At 46.6% G+C, this 19,071-nt stretch overlaps 1 protein-coding gene across 1 annotated transcript in view; it reads left to right on the forward strand.

Annotated features, from left to right (window-relative positions):
• The window catches only part of DGKG (diacylglycerol kinase gamma), a 155,960-nt gene that overhangs the window by 39,360 nt on the left and 97,529 nt on the right, over positions 1–19,071 (forward strand). Inside the window, exons 9-16 of the mRNA XM_058556163.1 lie at positions 1,936–2,053; positions 3,626–3,714; positions 6,753–6,869; positions 7,876–7,968; positions 9,524–9,583; positions 12,055–12,134; positions 13,332–13,406; positions 15,930–16,015. Coding sequence (XP_058412146.1) covers positions 1,936–2,053; positions 3,626–3,714; positions 6,753–6,869; positions 7,876–7,968; positions 9,524–9,583; positions 12,055–12,134; positions 13,332–13,406; positions 15,930–16,015 — 718 coding nt within the window. The remainder of the gene's footprint in view (positions 1–1,935; positions 2,054–3,625; positions 3,715–6,752; positions 6,870–7,875; positions 7,969–9,523; positions 9,584–12,054; positions 12,135–13,331; positions 13,407–15,929; positions 16,016–19,071) is intronic.

Raw genomic sequence — 19,071 nt, forward strand, 5'->3', positions numbered from 1 at the left:
AATTTCTCTTCTGTCCGTGAAGAAAAACCCTGGTTTGTGGAGGTAAAGGAGAAGGATGGAACGAACATGGGCTCTCAGGCCAGCAAGAGCCCCCAGTTTGACTACTGGCTCAGTCACTTATTATTTGTGTGGTCCTGGGCTATTTACATAACCTCTCTGAGTCTCTGTTTCTTCATTTCTAGAATAGGTATAAATCACCTCCTTACACATAAGAAAACACTCCACTTATTTTTGTGTCCCTTACTGTCTAGCACAGAGTAGGAACTTAATAAAAGTTTTAATTTACAATGTGTTAGGCAATGGATTAGGAGCTTTACTTATATTATTTCATTTAATTCTTACAAAAATCCCTTGAGGTGGATGTTGGCAAAGGAATGAATGAATTAATCTTTTAATGAATCATTTAATCAATTAGTGAACCTATTTACTATAGTAGAAACCATTAGATAAAAAAGGCTTTAATTCTATAAAACTCAGGTCTTGGAAGAAGCAGGGTTTTGAGGTGGTGAGAAGAAAAGGGCTTATCCTGGCCCCAGGAGGAGACCAGCATTTGGAAAAGGATATGGACTCCTCTAGAGAGCACGCAGAAGAGTCAGGTACAGGAATGGGTCTGGCTGCCATGACCAGCCCAAACCAGAGGCACCCAGAAGTAGGAACTGGGTTTGAATCCAGCACATTGGCCTCTATGTACCTGACTGTCAATCCTCACCATCTCACTACAGTAGTTTACTACCCTTAAGACCAGCCCGAGAGTGTTACTCTTTTGATGGAGCCTGTGAGAAAGGTTCAGGGACATCATACATGGAAGGATGTTCCTGAAGCCACAGCCTCCAGCGAGTTGTGCTCCCAGGGGCTCAAAGGTGGGGGTTTTGGTATCCAGAGAAGGTGTGTGATTATGTGAGGCTTGGCTTATCTGGTGGATAAGGATGACTTCACTTCTGAGCCAAGTCAGGAGGAAATGGCTTAACTTTCTCTCTGTCTCTTTACTATTGTATCAGTATATAGAAAGTTGATGAGAGGAGTACATTGTTTTTACTAAACTATTTTTTCCTGATTATAAAACTAGTACATGCTCACTGTAGAAAATTTGGAAAACACAAAAGAAAGGAGAAATTAGAGAATAAAATAAATCCGTAATACTGCTGACTATAGCTAACCTCTGTTAACAGTTTAGTGACATTTCTTCCCATCAAAGATCTTATATAAAAATGAGATCACAATATATCATCAAATTTGCATTCTGTTTTTCTCACTTAGCATTATATCATAAGCACATTCCCATAGCATTAGATATTCTTATAAATATCTTTTTGATGACCACTTAACATTAAATAGCATGGATGTGCCACAACTAATCTTTCGGTAATTTTAAGACCTTTAGGATATTTCCAGTTTTTCATTATTTTAAGTAATTCTGGGTTAAACATCTGACAGAGCACAAAAAGATTCATTTGTCTTTCAAAAATTGTTTCTTTAGGATAGAATCCAAGAGAGGAAATTTGTAAGTCAAAGTTGTAAACATGTAAAGGGTCCTTAGATAGGTAGATTAGATAGATAGATAGATAACATAGATGATAGATGGATGGATAGATAGATAGATAGATGGTAGATAGATAAATAGACAGATAGATAGATTAATAGAAAGTTTGCTCTGATTTACACTTCCACCAGCCGGGTAGGAGAGGGCTTATTTTATCGCCCACACACATACTCCTACTCAGATATTCCTAATTTTTAATATTTGCTAAGTTTAGAAAACACATACACACACAAAGGACTTTGTTTTGATTTGTGTTTCTTCTGAAAGAGTCCTTAAAACAGTTAAATAAATGAACATCTTGTCTTCCAAATATGAGAAGAAAGTCTTTTTAGGAAAAAGAAAAACCTAGCGTGGGGCTGCCTGCTCAGCATCTCCTTCCCTCGCCGTCCATGCAGGGCTCCAAGGGGGACGGGAGGCACGCCTGGACCATGAAACACTTCAAGAAACCCACCTACTGCAACTTCTGCCACATCATGCTGATGGGCGTTCGGAAGCAAGGCCTGTGCTGCATTTGTAAGTAAACTTCCTTCAAACCTTTTCCGTAGGAGCTATCTTGTTCTGCACTTGGTTGAGCCATTCCAAGGAAAGTCTAGGCATTTCTGCTTCCTAGCTTAAGGGATCACCCATTCTGTTCCAATAGCAGGAAATAAAACAAGACTTCCGTGTCCTATTTTTGTTCTGCCGGAGCCAAATGGACAAGTATTGTCCTGTTGTTGGAGTCCTGTCATGGGCCACTGACTCCCTAGAAAAAAGTTGAGGTTCATGCATAATTAAAAAGCATCTCATACTAATTTTAGTTGGGTTTTTCTTGTGAATGTTTATTTTGGGTGGTCAGAAGAACCTGGGTTCTTATTCACAAGCAACATAAAACTATATATGTAAATGTGATGGAAATCAAAACTACCCATTTGTTTCACTTTATAATCCATTTAGTAAAGTCAGACAGGAGAGGAGAAAAAACACACAGGAAAAAGGAGGGAGGGAGACAGGAAAGGAGAACAAGAGAAAGAGATGAAGGGGAAGGAAGAGAGAGGAGTGCTATAGGAAAGAGGATGGATACAGGGAGCAGAGCCTTTGTAGGGGCGAGCTATGTGGGGGCAGAGTCCTGCCAACCACCTCACGATACAGACAGTAAACGCTCAGCCTGAACCACCAGAGACCGGGCAGCTGCTCCTGCAGAGAGGGCCCTCAGGTATGGTCCAGGTCACCCAAGTGTTTCATCGAAGATGCACACGTGAGCTAGTCAGGAAGCGACCTCGGCCACAAAAGTCATCTGAGCAGAGCTGGGCCTGGCGTCCACCAAGAGCAAGCATCAGCAGGCTAAAGAAGGGGCCACCAGTCTTTCCAGCACCCACTCAAATCTGAGGCTCACCCGCTTTTTATAGACCCAGTCTCATTCCTATTAGGCTCTCGGCCTGTGGGCCTTTACTGTTTGCGTAGTAATAAGTAGTAACAACAACAACAACAGTAATAATTTGTGGAGTAGCTATTCTGACCCAAACATGTGGTGCTTTATTCAAATTATCTCATTTAATGCTACAAAAGCCCTGCAAAGAGAAAGACGCAATTTTATTCCCATTTTGTAGAAAACCCTGAATTTCAGAGACGTGAAGCAACTTACCAACTTATTCATGTTGGTAGCTCCCATGGCAGAGGCAGAGTTCAGGCTCAGGCCTGCCTAACTCCAGAGTTAGGAAGACCCCGGGCCTTTCTATCCACTCCCCAACATCCCCAACATACAGTCCTGTGGCACTGGCATAGCGAGGAGGATGACCTTCACGTCCCCCGTAAGTAGAACGTGCCTTTCTGGGGATGTTTTCCTGCCATGTTCGCTGCCCCAGTGGAAGGCAGCATGGTGGGGTGGAGGATGCAGAAGCACGTCTGAGAGATAACTGGGGACTCTCTTCTCAGTGAAGAACTGGAGACTGTTTTAAATTTCCATTAGGCAAGGCCAGCTCCTTGTGTCCCCTGCCCCTGACTGACCACCCAATGCGAGGCACAGGCCTTGGCTGGAGTAGGGGTGAGGGGATGGCTGGACATTTCTAGGTGGTCACTCAGAAAAACTTTTCTTATTTTTTTTTTCAGACTGTAAATATACTGTTCACGAACGCTGTGTATCCAAAAACATTCCTGGATGTGTCAAAACATACTCAAAAACCAAAAGGGGCGGCGAGGTTGGTGACACCTATTGCCTTGTTCTACCGCATGCTGCATCCTGGGGAACATGTCCATCACTACAGATTCCTGGGCAGGAAGGGGCTTTGGGAGCTTTATCCAGTCTCTTCTCTGCCTCAAGAACCACCCTTAAACCATCCCGTTCATCCATCAAACCATTCAGCATCTGCCTGGTGCCCACCGTGTGCCAAGCACTGTGCTAGGGGGTACACAGGTTAGAAGACAGTCCCCAGCCTGCTGGAGAACTGTGTAGTCTAGTGGGAGAGACGGACGTGTAAGCAAATTTCAAAGTAGTGAGATACGTGATGACAATAGGGCTATATGGGACATACAGTTGAGGCACCAAGGAGGAGGCCAGGGAAGGTTTCACAAAGGAGGTGGCATTTGAGTTGTGTCTTGAACCCAAATCAGGAGGACATCACAAGGCATCGAGAAGGAGAAGGCACCCCAGGCAGAAGGAGCCTCGTGTGCAAAGGCATGGAGACACGGCTTATCCTGGGATCTGTACTTAGTTTGGTGTGACTGGGACGGAAGATGCTTCAAGGGAAGTGGCAGGAGCTGTGCTCCAAAAGTGGTGAGATGCAGCCTAGGAAGATCTTGTGAGGCCAGCTGAGGAGTTGGGAAGGAGTTTCCTATGCACCTAAGGGGCCACTGAAGAGCACATGGAGAGATGATTGGGTTTGAGAATTAGGTTAATTGCTCTGATCATAATGCAGGAGAGAGATCAGAAGGGGAAAAATCTCTTCCAACAGTTCAGACAAGAGGTTGTGCTGCATTGAGGGCCCCACTGCAGTGGGGTCTGCACTCACCCGCTATGCTCTCATACATCCACAGCAGCACAGTGATGACTGTGTCTGTGCTGGGTGTCCCTCGGCCATGCCGAGTGTTGAGTATTTTGACTGTCCCATTGGCTAAGGTAGAGGATACAAAGGGAAAGTTTGAGAGATAACTTGGAGGTAGCACTATCAGGACTTGCTGTTGGGGATATAGGGGATGAGAGAGGGGAAGAGGTCGGGAATGGCTTTCAAGTTTCTAACTTGGCCATTTGGTGGTGCCACTCAGAAAGTCTGGAAATAGACTCTCCTTAGACTTCTCAGGAGAAGGGCACTCTGAGTTTCTGCAGAGGAAAGATTCTATTGAATCCGAGTCAGGAGATGGTTAGCAGGTGGGAGTGATATCCAGCCCTCCCTAAAAGGACTCCAAGAGAGAAGGGCACCTCCAAGGACACCCATGCATGCCCCATGAGACACTGCATGGCCTTTTGTTTACTCCTTCTGCACCACGCCCATACACACACCTTTCCATGTCCATGCCTTTCACCAGGACACATGGTGTAGCTCCTGGGCTCAGGCCCTAAGCCATTTGGAACAAAGGAGAGCCACTGAGGGGCCAGGAGGGCACATACCCGACCTTCTGAGTCTCCAGGGGCAAGTCAAGTCCTTCACCATCTCTTCCCATCCCAGAAAAGGATGGAGAAGGCAATGTGGTGTTGGGAGACAACCGTGGGCTTGGAGTCAGAAGACCTGGCAATGAGTCCCTGCTTCACCACTTACCAGCCTTGGAACCTAGGGCCGGTCGCTTAACCTCTCTGAAGCCTCGTTTTTTTTCTCTGCAGAATGGAAGTAACAGTAATAATCTCATAGCAAATTCAATGTGACCATCTAGATGACAAATTTATTAGCAAACTGGGTCCTTTATACCCTTTGGGGGTGCATGGCAGAAGGTGAGAAGCTTCAAAATAAATGTGACATATCTTCTAGAGCAACAATTTTATCAAAAACCTTTTGGGGGGAGGACATGGTAACTTAATTGATAAGTAATTTAAAACTTTTATTTAATACAAACATGGATGGTATCATACAAATATTCCATGTGTTTTTAATATTGTGCTTGTAGTTGGCACTTCAGGCTATGCCCCAACATTTCCCCAGAGTCCATATCTACTTCCTTCTGCTGCTGTTTTGTGGAAAACTTTGAGAAGTTCTGTAGAATTCCTGGAGTAGATAACTGAGGGCTTAGGCTCCCAGAATTTGGTCGTGGGTCACTTTGGTTGCGCTTACACACACACACACTTCCCACCTGCTTCCCAAGTTTCTGGGCTGCCCTGGTGGCATTTCCTGGCCAGGGAGCAGGTACAACCAGCTCTCCGGGAAACAGATGTGAAAGCCACTGGCTACTGACCCACGCTAATTTCGTTGGACGTTTTCTCCAACTCCCTTCTAGAATGCTTCTTCTCGACCTTGGCTGCACATTATAATCAATCAGCCTGCTTTAAAACATACTAATGATGGGTCCCATCCCCAGAAACTCTAATTTATTTGGTCTGGAGTGAGGGCTGGGCATTAGGACTTCTAGAAGCTCCCTGGTGGTTCTAATGGGCAGCTAAGGCTGAGAGCCTATAGAAGACGGGAGGGGGAGGGGAGTTATCCATCAGTGGGCACCTCCAAAGGGCCAGGACTATGCCAAGGAAGCCCTTCCAAGTGTGCTATCTCATTTAATCCTCCCAGCAAACTCAGAGGTGAAGCTTATTATGCCAATTTCTACAGATGAGGGACCTGAGACTCAGAGACGTCCAGGAACTGGCCAAAGGTCACCCTGCTGCAAAGTGGAAGATCAATGACTCCAACCAGTTTTGTCTGCAGCCCAAGCCCTCTGGTGTTTCCCTGCATCGCGCTGCCTTCCAGAAGAGGGCGCACACAAGCATGTCACTGTGCAAGGAGTTCTGCAAGGCAGACAGACGGTCTGCCAGACAAGTTGCTGCTCAGAGGCTTGCCTGCCAGGGTGAAGGAGCTATTCAAAGCACAAGCAAGGTGGTTTTTCATCTACCTTGATTAGCGTGATGGTGATTAGGCAGGGAGGAACCATATCGGTGCAGTTCGGGAAGGCAGCCTGGCCTCCAATAAATGCATTCACTAAAGAGGAAGCCACCCCCTCTGGCCTCCCGCTTCCTCTGCTCCCCCCAGACCCTTGTCTTCAGGCCCAGGGCCGGGGCGTGGTTCTGCAGCCTTCCCTGCTATCCTTCCCTTCCCTCCTGCAGGTGATGCAGCACGCGTGGGTGGAAGGGAACTCCTCCGTCAAGTGTGACCGGTGCCACAAAAGTATCAAGTGCTACCAGAGTGTCACTGCGCGGCACTGCGTGTGGTGCCGGATGACGGTGGGTTGGTGCCCCAGGTGGCGCTGCTTCTTGTCAGTGTGGTTATTTGCTCAAGCTACGGCCAGGGAGCAGTGGCCGTCCCACAAGAGGGCGTGAGCAGAGCCAGAGGAGCAAGGCTGTGGGGCCTAGAGCCCCCATTCAATGCCCTAAATCTAACAGTGCCTTCAGTGAATCACCAAGCTGCCCAGAGAGAGGGCAGCCCCAGAAAGGGTAGCAAGGGCTGCTTAAGAAGAAGCTGGCCAATCACAGCCTATGTGGCCAGGCAGCTGTGAACAGCAGGCGGGACCATTAACTTCCTCCTTCTGGGTGTCATCTGGGGCCGGGGGCACTGACAGAGTGCGAGTGGAATTAGACACCAGAATCCCTGCTCCTCAAGACATCAAAGGAAGGCACACTCCTTACAGCTGCCCCACTGTCTGGGCCAGAGGCCTGCACCTGCTGCTGCCAGCAACAGCAAACGTCCACATCTGCTCTGGATACCTGGAGCTGCCCGACCCCCTGGCCAAAGCAAACTCAGTGCCGTGTCTTGTCCCCTTGACGAGGTATCAGCCTCAAAAAGGACGTGTCTCCAAATCAGACTGCAGAACTCTTAGAATATAGAGGTTGAGTCATGGGGTTTACTTCCAGTCTCTTATGTTTATTCAACAGGATCTCCTTCCTTCCAGAGTCTCAGAGCCTGGGGAGCAAATACCCAAGGAGGGCTCTGGAATCCACATGGGGGTGCCACGCTGAAGGGTCGTAGGCCTGCTCCAGCAGTCATGGGCAGCACTTGGTCTCCTTTCTCCTTTCTCCTCTGCCCATGGCAGACTTGGCAACCCTGACCACACCACACGCACACACACACACACACATTCACACTCACACTTGGCTGTACTGCCAAAGCCAGAAGTGCATCAGGATTTCGGGGAGCACTAGACAGCTTGCCTCCCCAGCAAACCTCTAAACCCTCATACTTGACATCTCCTTGATCACTTTCACTCACTCTCATCTTTACTGTTTCCTCCAGTTTCACCGCAAATGTGAATTATCAACGTTGTGTGATGGCGGGGAACTCAGAGACCATATTTTGCTGCCCACCTCGATATGCCCCATCACCCGGGTAAGTGCTGCTGCCCCGCCAGGCCTCTGGCTTCCCTGGTTCACATTTCAGATGTAGGCAGCATGCAGACATTCACCTCCCTCCAAGGGCTTCCTCGACAACTCTTGGAGTTTGTGTTTTCAGTACAAGTTTAAAAGAGGTCAGTGTCACACCCATCAGATTGTAAGAGAAAACTCCTCTGACTAAACTGGTTCCAACTGCGGGCGACCCAGAATGCTCTGAACTGGCCCATCAAGGAAAGCACGTTCATTCTAAGCACCTTGCAGGCAGCACACAGCTGGAGGAGCCTCAATCACCACCTGTGCGTGGCTAGGCCTCCCAGGACCCCCTTGTCCCTGTCAACCTCCCTACTATGTCTAAACATGGACCTCCCTCTGCCTTGAGGATTTCCACCGGGGTCTCTCAGCCCTCTTTGGAAACGAAAGCAGCAAAATTAAACTCTGTTTATCCCCATCTGAAACGTTCTCTGTCTCCTGTGTTGAAGACTCTTCTTTCAAACCAAGTATCAAACACTTGAACTGTTCCCTTCCCATCTTAAAGATGTTGCTGAGTCTCATTGATTCCTCACATCTCACCCTGGAGTTGACCAGCTACTTTCATTAAAAACCAAAGAAAAACTACTACTTTGGAAAACTGGTGGCAGTATTTACTAAGTTGGAAATACACAAACTCTATGACCCAACGAGTCCCCTCCTGTGGATCTATCTGAGAAATACGAGCATTTATTCCACCAAAAGACATGTACAAGAATGTTCGTATCAACTTTATTCATAACAGTCAAAAACTAAAGACAAGCTAAATGGGCCATTGACAGAATAGATAAATACGTTGAGGCATATTCATATAATGGAATATCACATTGCAATGGGAAAGAACTATACTGAGATGCTAAAACATGGATAATCTCAAAGGTATAACGCTGAACAAAAGAAGCTAGACTCAAAAAAAGACATGCTGTATAATTCCATTTGTACGAAATTCAAAAGCCAGGCAAAACCAACATGGAATCAGGAGTCACAACAGTGATGCCTGAAGAGGCAGTAGTTACAAGGGCATGTATATATATGTATGCCGAAATTCATATAGCTGTAGATTTAGATTTTACTATATGTAAAATAAACCTCAATAAAATGAATAATAAACATTGAAAAATGAGCAAACGAAAGAGGACAGACAAAACTAAGAAAATGACTTAATATCACATCATTTAGATAGTGCTGAGCAAGGAAGCCAGATTTAAGACCTGGCTCCTCTGAGCTCAAGCTTCGAAATCAACAAAGTAGATTTCTGCCAATTTCACTGCTTCCTCTCCCTGCCTCCCTTCCCATGTCTCCAAGTTCAAGTCAGAGCAAGCGATGACAGAGGCCTGGAGAGGCCAAGAGAAACCCATAGGGGAGCATTTCTTTTCTAGGTACAATGCCCCACTTTGAAAATCTCCCCACACTGTACTAGTTTTCTTTCTTTCTACTAAACATTTGTTTTTCTTCTGATCTCTTTTTTTATATTAGGGAATTTTTTTTTTCAAAAGTTGCTTGTCTTTCCTCTCTTCTCACAGGACAGGCAAGGTGGGAAGTCTGATGGCAGCGTGTCGGCCAAGGGTGAACTTGTGATGCAGGTACCTCAGCAAGCCCTGAGTCTGATCGCTCATTCTAAGTTGGCCTAAGGCTGTGGAGGGAAGGACAGGGTTTGGGTTCTAGAGAAATATATCTCAACATTTGATCGATTATATCACACAGGAGGACACTTTGTTTCCAGCCCCTGGAATTACCTTTGACCACCACACTAGGCAAGTGGTGAGAAGGGAGGTTGATTGATCCCATTGCTGGCTAAATTGGCTTTATCACCTTTTTAGGAACAAGTTACATAAACCTTCAATATGCACACCTCCTAAATAATAACAAGAGTGTGGCCTAAAAATAGACAGTGGGTTTTCCAAGACTGCCAAGCTGTCTCCAGAATGTGATTTGCCAAAACAAAGCTAACCAGATCCAAAAGTTCTTCTTCATCCTTAAATGTATATTTAAGAGCTCATTTTTCACTTAGGTTCACCAATGAACGTCTTCTCTTTGTACATTCCACAAAGTTCCAGGGAATGCAGGAAAGGCAGCCTGCCGAAGTACAAAGAAAACCAGAAAAGGAAATAGAAACTAGAGCCTCCTTTTCTGCCTCTGAGCCTTAAGTTTCCTTGTTTGAAAAAGGGGCATAGCAATGCCTGCACTGCCTACCTCCCAGAGATGCTCTAAGATTAAATGAGAACATGCAGATTAGCATGTTTTGAAAATTAAGACTTAAGCAATAATGATGGGGGAATCTTAATATGTGGGAAAGCTCCAGACACCTAGAAGGGCGGAAAACCAGGTGGAGCAGACACATACACACACACACACACACACACATATACACACACACACAGACACACAGTGCAGGCATACCAGTTTACAGCTGGCATCCATCTGGTTATCCTGCATTTGTTCAGATTGGCAGTGCCCATGCTGTACAAGTTGTTAAATATTTTTAATGTCACCTCCAGTGGTAAAGAATTACTCCTCAGGCTCCAAGATGTTTCTGGGTGTCACACAAGTAGTCACCTAGGTAGATGAGAAAATTCTTAAAAATCGTAAAGAATGCTGCTGTCCATTTCAAAGAACATGGCACTGTGTTGGCTGAATTTTTAGTTTGATATCTAGAAAAATAGACATGAGATATTGAATATAGAGCAGAGCCACGTCTCCATATCCGTCTGTCCTTCAGCTGAATCCGCAAGTATATTGAGTACCCACTCTTGTATCTGGTGTTGTGGGGTCCTTGGTAGGACGGTTATACACATACGCACTATGCTCCCGAGGCATTTAAAATCCAGTTGATACTTTGAGACATTTACCTAAGAAAATAAAAAATATATATATACAAATGAACAACAGCAAAAGAAACCCAGAGGATATTATGTGCTTCAAGGGCAATAGATTTCATTGCAATAATCAAGGGAAACTTCACAGAGGAACGAGCTGTTAAATTGGGCCCTGAGAGTGAGAAGTTTTTTTAAGAGATTGCAAAGAAGGAAGTAGGCATTTCAGGGCATCGAAGAGGAGAAGAAACCAGTGTGAGCAGACTCACGGGGTAGGAATGCAGGAGACACACTCACTAGAGAGTAAGAGCCAGGCTTGGTTGGATCTGCAGTTAGGGTGAGACTAATTAAGAGGTAGAATGGGGCTACGCTGAAAGACCTTGGGTGCCAGGTGAGATTTGGAGTTGATCCTCTGGGCAACAAGGTGTGGTTAAGGTTTTTGAGCCGGAGTGGCATGACTAATGTGTTCTCCTGGGAAGGAACTCCATAGGGGCAGTGCACAGAACTTACCTGAGGTGGGAGAGGCCTGAGCAGTGTGGGTACTGCTGCCAGAGATAAAGGAACATCCCAAGGAAAGAACTGATGGGACGGGGTCTTCCCTGGATGACTGGATGAACACAAATAGGACCTTTAACAGAAACAGGGAGCCAGGAGACAGGACCAGTTTTATGGAGAAAGAAAATAGGTCAGGTTTGGGGCATGTTGGGTTTGCACTGATGGTGAGACATCTGGTTGAAGGTACCCACTGGACAATGAGAACTGTGGAAGCAGGGCTCAGGGGAAAAATTAGGGCTGGAAAGGTGGGTTTGGAAGATGCCAGGGTGCAAGTGATAGTTAAATCCATGAGTGTTATTTTATTTATGTGTATGACAAGATGGGTATACCTTCTAAGATTATATTCAATTGTATCCCTCACAAAATATAATCTTGTGCTGTGGTCACAATGCCACACCATTGTTGAATGATTCTAAGCTATGGTGCCATTGCCCCATCTCTGGTCCTGATCGCAAACTTTTGTCGCCATTAACACTACTTGAAGGCCACTCAAGCTGGAGACACTCAGTTGCTTAACTCCTGAGAAAACTCAGCCAATGGACAAAGACCTACCACCCACCACCTCTCCTCCACATCTGAAACTGCTGCCCATCCACTTCTCCCCACAGCTGTCATAGCATCAACTCTCATCTCATTCCCCCTATTGGCTGAAACAGAGCTAATTTCATTTTTTTTTACTTTTTAAGTATAAGATCATCCCCACCCCGGGTACTCACCCCCTGCTGGTCTTGGTGAACCCCAAGAGTGGAGGGAGACAAGGAGAAAGGTATGTTCTCTTCTTTTTCAAAGTAGAGAAGCTGGGACAGCCTCCCTCAGGTCCTTTTTTCCCACAGTCTCTGTAACAGAGTGGACTGTGGATTCAAACCTGGGTTCAAATCCCAGCCCTACCACTTACCACTTGATGACCTGGTTCAAGTGACTTAACATCCCTGTGCTATGGTTTTCTCCTCTGTAAAATGGAGGTGATAATAATTTCTCATCTCATAGGGTTGTTGTGATGATTAAAATAGACACAGTGCTTAGCCTAGGGCCTGTCACATGAGCCATTATTATGGCTCCCAGAGTCAGACCAAATTCTGAGATGCTTGTTTCCTTCCTAGCCTCCCAAGTCTTTTCTTAATTTAAGAGATGTGGCAGGACTCACCTGATTGGGACCTTCTGGCCTATCTAACCTCTGAGAAAGCAGGGCACCTGCCTCATTAGTGAAGGAAATACTCAGTTTGCTGGAAGCACTAAGAGAGTAGGAGGAGAAAGGGAGAATGGGCAAAGCAGCCCTGCCTTCCAGTCCTGTTCAGCTCTGGGGGAATAAACAGATGGCATGCTGATCTGGAATCCAGGTTAAAAAAATAATAAGTAGGGTGTGAGCAAGAACTATGAGAACCTCCACCCAGTCCAAGGGGCAGAGCGCCCATCCTGAATTGACCTGATTAGTCTCGAGCTGGAGCCTTGAAACCAAGCCTAGATGTGGCCACTGCCCCAGCCCTCCTCTGCCCCAACCCTACCTCCTGAGTTTCCTTCTGATCCCAGGATTTGGGGTTCCTTTCCATAGATGGTCCCTTGATGCCTTTGTATAGCCGACAAAGAGCAGCATCGCTCTACCTAGAACATACAGAACATTTGGAAGCAAGTCTCCATGAAGGAAAAAGCTTTAGCAGAATGGAAGTTCTGTTCTCTGGGTTTCTCTGCCATGTCCTCTCTGTAAGGGGTGATACTCCTGGGGTTGAGGGCTAGAGTCTCGGATGGTGGGGAGGCCTTGAACCAGATGGGAGGGTGTGGGTGATGCCGGCTGAACCTGGGACTTCAGGGTCTGTAGAGCCTGCATTCAGTCTTCTCCCCTCTCGTGTTTAAATGGACCCGCATTCCCAACCATCAATGGGCTCCAGAGATGTTTGCCCTACTGTGACTTCTCACGATGACATTCTCCTTCTCTGTCTCTCTCTCTCTCTTTCTTTTTTTTCCATAGAATTCTTCGGAAATTCCACTATCTGCTCAACCCCAAACAAGTTTTCAACCTGGAAAATGGGGGGCCTACTCCAGGGTATGGAGATACGATCTTTACTTCTTATTTCTCCCCTCCCCCTTTAAGCTCTGAAAAAGATACCTTTTTTGTCTCTTTCATCTGTGGATTTGTCTTTCCTCCCATTTTACTACTTTTGTCTTCTTTTCTTCACATCTATTTTTCCTTCCTCCTGGAGATACTCAGACACACCCGTATGGCTAACTCTGGGAAGTAGCCTCCCATACTTTATCTCAGAAAAAGTTGTTGATTTTATAAGAGGGGAAAACCACATATGCTATTCATTTGATTGACAGGAAGGGTGGGTGGGTAAATTATTTTAACTTATTTGCAAGGCTATGTTAGCTGGTATCTTCATACTGAATCATCAGGGAGGAGCAAAGAGTTTTCTTATCACTGCCAGTCAGTTCTGCTGCATGTTCTGTTTTGGGGGCATTTTAGGATCAAGACAATTGGTTATTCAGTGAAATCACTTTTTTTTCGATTAACCAATTCAGAGGTTGTTAAGCTCCCCCTGGCTCTTCTCCTCCTGTCATTTGCCTATTGGCTGTTTCACCACTCGTTAGCAAAGGGTTGAAGAGAGGGAGAGCAATGAGAGGAGACAAGGCAGCCCCTTTGCAGCTGGACTGAAGGCCTAGTGGGAGGAGCGGGTCTTCGTGTTAGCGGCTAACATGATGAGCTGCAGGTCCCTGTAATCAGAGGCCCCTCTAGCATCTGGGCTGGAAATCACCCAAAGACTGAGCTTCTTACCAGACAGAGCCGGTGCACTAGAGACATCTGCTGGCCAGCCCTGAGGCTGTCTTGGTGCCAGGTCCTCAGATATGTGCACGCTGGGCTGGGCTTTCCAGCACACAGCCGCTTTGCCCAACATCCTAACCCACACTTCTACTCTGGGTTCAGCAAGACCCTCAGAGGGACTGGAGTAAGGACTCTAAAAAGGGAATTTGTTCCTGTCCTTGGCTGTTTGACACGAAGCCATTATTTATGGTAGTGGTCGTGCAAGATCCAGTTAAAAGGAGAAAGAAACATGGGTGCTGATTCAGCCTCTCTGCCACGATTTACCTGTAAAACTAACTTCAAAACAGAGCCCACCTATACCGCTGTGGGTGCCACCACTGTCACCATGATTCCCAAGTCCTGCTCTATTGTGATTTGAGACTGAGCAGCAGCCCACAAACACCTTTTCCAGCCCACTCTTTTCTAGGGCATTTTGATACTTGCATGCAGTGCTCTAGTTTAACATTATCTATCCTAAATTTTTGCCCTGGGTGCCAAGCCTGGTGGCTACTTCAAGGGCTGCTGTGCCTGAGTATCTTGACGTAAGTGTAGCTGAGCAGAGCCTCCATTCAGAATTCACTGCCTGTAGGACAGCAGAGCTCTGCAAGAGGAGGGGAGAGAGAGAGTGTTAATCTGCCTGCACAGGCATCAGTGACTCAGTAAGCACCAGGGGGTCTTCTCAGACCCCAGGCTAGGCAAGAGGAAATATTGAGCTTCAGCTTCCCAAGTCCCAGCCCAATGTGTCCACAGGTCACATTTGTTCTAAAGCAGAGGTTTTTAACCTTTGTGTGCCAGGAATGCACTTGGCGATCTGATGAAGCCTATGGACCCCGTCTCAGAATAATATTTCTCAATGCATAAGATGAAATATATAGGATTATCAGGGAAGCTCACTGTATTGAAAAAACAGCTATAAAAATATTAAAAAACAAATTTGTGATATGGGAATATATGTAATTTACTAACACATTATATAGCAAATTCAGAGGCAGGTCTAATAACTATTGTAAATTGAAAGCAACGATGAGCATAAATGATAGCAGGAGATATCTGCCACAACTGTAATAAAACGCTAAAATACCTGTGATTTCAACTGCTCGCAAAGTCATGGGTATTGTTAATACCTCTGTGATTTGTTGCCTACCTTCATGGTTGAAGGAAATGCTACATTTCAGTTAGAGCTTAGGGAAGATAATGTAACATTTTCTTCTCCAAGTTCATGGCCCTTTGGATTCTATCCACAGACCCCTTGGAGGGTCACAGACCCCAGGTTAAGAGCCCTGCACTAAAGGGTTAAGGCCCCCGAGGGGAGATGGTGCCCAGTCCACTGGGTCTGGACCCACAGGAGAGCGGGATGAAGATCCAGTTAGTTCAGTGCATGTGACGTAAAGGGGATGTTGTAAGGACAGAGCAGGCAGGAGAGCCAGAGGGGAGTCAAAATGTTGGGAGTTAGTTGTATTGGGACCAAAATAAGCAAACTATGGATTCCTCTGCACAAATAATAGAGAATTTCTAGAAAACCATTTTCTGTGTTGAATGTGAGTCAGATTCTCCTTATATTAGGATGCTCCCAGGGATTCACACTCACTGGCATTGCTTCATAAGTTCTGGCTTCAGAACATTGTAACCCTTTCAATCCCAAAAAGAATCAAAGTCAAAACATCCTCTCAGGGAAGGGGTGGAGGGTAGGGAGCTCTGACTTGGGAGTGTCCAAGGTCAGCCACAACCTAGTAAATGGGACTGTTTGGCCTTTCTTCTCCTTCCCAGACTGAACTTTTTCCGTGATACTCCAGACTTCCGTGTTTTGGCCTGTGGAGGTGATGGGACAGTTGGCTGGATTTTGGATTGCATTGGTAAGAATGGGCTGGGATGGCCTTTTTTTCATTTATAGTGAGTATATTTAAAGTCAGAGGAAGGTGATAAAAAAGAAAGAGAAATGGAGCCATGTCTTGTTCATCCTTGTTTCTACTCCCAGACAAATGCTTGACTAAATATCTACTTTGGGTGGAAAAAAGGAAAGAAAGAAGACAATGGAAGGATTCGCGCAGGTACAGATCTAACAGTTTAGTTTTAGGCCTTGCCTCAAAGACATCTCACGCGGCCAGAGTTTGGGCAGTGGCAGGAAGGCCAGATTGGGGGGTTGCGGTGGAAGAGGAGCCTCCAGGCATATCCAGGGTGGTAGATAAAGGCCAGAGAACTAAGCACAGATGCATAGCCCAGGGCAAATCACCTTGAGATGAACCCTTGGAGCCTGAGCCCAGAAAGCACATCTAGAAAGTGCAGATCAGTGTAAGCAAAGAAAGGCCATATTGGGCTGTGTCCAGGATGCCTCGGTCAAAAAGGCAGTGGGGAGGGCCCAGGTTGGGACTTAGGAGGCCTGGGTTTTAGTCCAGCTCTACCTGGATCTGTGGGTCCTTGGACACATCATCCCCAGTAAATGATGGAGGCTGACTCTGAAATTCTGGATGGGGGGTATATTTAAGATCTAGCCCTGGAGAACCCAGAAAACACAGGCATGTGGAACATAAGGACAGGAAAGGCGAGAGCTGTCATCAAAGTCAGAGTCTGGGTCCAGACGAGCCCAGGGCTGCTTTGGTCTTTCTGTCATTCATTCCACAAATACTCCCTGTGCCACACTCTCCTTGAGGCACAGGCATGGCAGCAGTGAACAAACACACAAAAATCGCACCCTCATAGAGCTTCTCTCTAGAGGAAGGAGACAGGAAATAAACAAAGAAATAAGCAAAATATTCAGTATGTCAGAAAGTGATGAAAATATAGCAGGGAAGGGGCAGAGGGAGCTCAGTGGTGGGGCGGGAGTTGCAATCTAAACCGAGTGGTCAGGGAAGACCTTGCAGGGCAGATGACCTTTGGATGGAGTCCTGGAGGAGGGGAGAGCCATGCGGATTGCTGAGGGAAGAGCAGTTCAGGCAGAAAGAACAGCAAATACAAAGGCCTTCAGGGGGAGGAGACCTGGCTGCAGAAGGCAGCAGGAAGGCTGCAGAGCGTGCTGGGAAGTGAGGGAGGCAGGGGATGAAGCAGAGATAATGCAGGGCCAGGCCACTAGGACTTGTAGGACTTTATATGGAATACGGCTTTCACACTCGGAGAGTCCCAAGGTGCTGGATGGTTTCAAGCAAAGAAGGGACACAACAGATTATGAATAAAGGGCAGAAACAGAGAGACCAGTTAGGAGGCTCCTGCAGTGAGCCTCAAGTGAGAGGTGACGGTGGCTTGGACCACAGGAGAAACACAGGAGGTGTGAGAAGTAGTCGGATTCTGGATCTCTTTTGAAGGCGGAGCCAACAAAATTTGCTGACAGACTGGATGTGGGAGATGAGGGGAAGTGGGGAGTCCAGGATGGGTCAGAATAGACCCTGAACAGGGCAGAGAAGGCTGGGTCTCCAGGGTCCTAAGCAGACCACCTGGAGGGGTGGACCAGCGCCCCGGCACACCTGCCGCCTTCTGCTCCCCCACAGGCGCTCTGGTTTCCATGGACACAGCCCTGCCAAGCAGCCACCCACGCTCTCCTGTCACCTCGGGCTCTGGAGTTGTTTGTGGGAGGAGGGTAGCGTCCTCTGGGAGCTGAGGAAGGAAAAGCTGATCAGCAGAGGGTGGATGGCTGCAGGACTGGGAGCTGCTCTCATGGTTCCCTCTCCATCATGAAGAAGAAAGTAGGCTTTGGTGAAAAGTTTTATAAAATTTATCTACAGAGGACACAGGTGATAGAAGCTGCTCAAAACAGAAAGAAAGAAAGAAGGTCACGTGTGATTGTCTGCTATGACAGATTAGTGGCCCAAAGAGAAAAAATAGTGGTAAAAGGAATAATTGCATAATGTTCATTCATTCATTCATTCAAGAAATATCAAAGCACTTGTCCAGCATTCTCTGCCACCCATTTTGATCCCCTCTCCGTTCTCCCCCTACAGCCAGAGTGGTCTTCCCTGAATGTCAATGGGTTCATGATGTGCATAAAGCACATCAGTGGCTTCACATTATTTTTAAGATAATGACAAAAATCATTCAAATAATCTACAGGGCTCTGGGTGGCCTAGCAGCTGCCCACCCTTCCAGCCTTATTTCCTACCTCCATCCCTGTCTCTCTAGACTCCAGCCACCCAGTCCCTCTCTCAGACCCTTGAATGTACCAGTCTCCCTTCAACCACAGGGCCTTTGCACAAGTTGTTCCTCCTGTCTGGCCTTTGCTTGGTCAGTTTCTACTTCAGATCTCAGCCAAAGTGTGGCTTCCTCAGGGGAACCTTCCCTGACATACCCTCCAGCCTCAGTCACCTCATTATAGGACCACACTCCTTTCCTTTCCAGTAGGAATTTGAAATTATGCCTCATTTAAATGAAGACTTCATTAATATTTGTCTCTCCCTCTTCACTATAGGAACGATGAGAGCCTGAGCCACAGCTTTTTTGCCTGTTATTAGAGCCACAGCAGCTAACACAGCATCTGGCACATAGTAGGCCTTCAGTAAATACATGTGGAGATTCTGTGGTGAATGAGATATAGTTTCCCCGGCGAGTTTACAGTACACTCAGGGAACAAATAATTAGTCAATTACAAGAGTGTGCTGAGAGCATCCCTGGTGCTAAAGAAACACTCTGGAGAGGCACCTGGTCCAGACTAGGGCAACCAGGGAGGGCTTCCCAGAGGCGGCATCTGAACTGAGCAACAGACAGCTTGTGATTTAAGCACTGAAAACACTTCAGCGTGGTTGACATGTTGAGTGGGAGGTAGGACGTGAGAAGGATGAGGCTAGAGAGAAAGGCAGAGCCTGGACCGTAAAGGGCCTAGTATGCCATGCTAAAGGGTGATGGGAACCACAACAGAAGGGAAAACAGTGGGCTAATATGATTGGGCTAGTGGTTCAAGGATTGCCCTCCTTGGTGGAAGTGCGGA

The sequence above is a fragment of the Diceros bicornis genome, chromosome 15 (genome assembly GCF_020826845.1).
Source record: "Diceros bicornis minor isolate mBicDic1 chromosome 15, mDicBic1.mat.cur, whole genome shotgun sequence".
Classification (NCBI taxonomy): domain Eukaryota; kingdom Metazoa; phylum Chordata; class Mammalia; order Perissodactyla; family Rhinocerotidae; genus Diceros; species Diceros bicornis.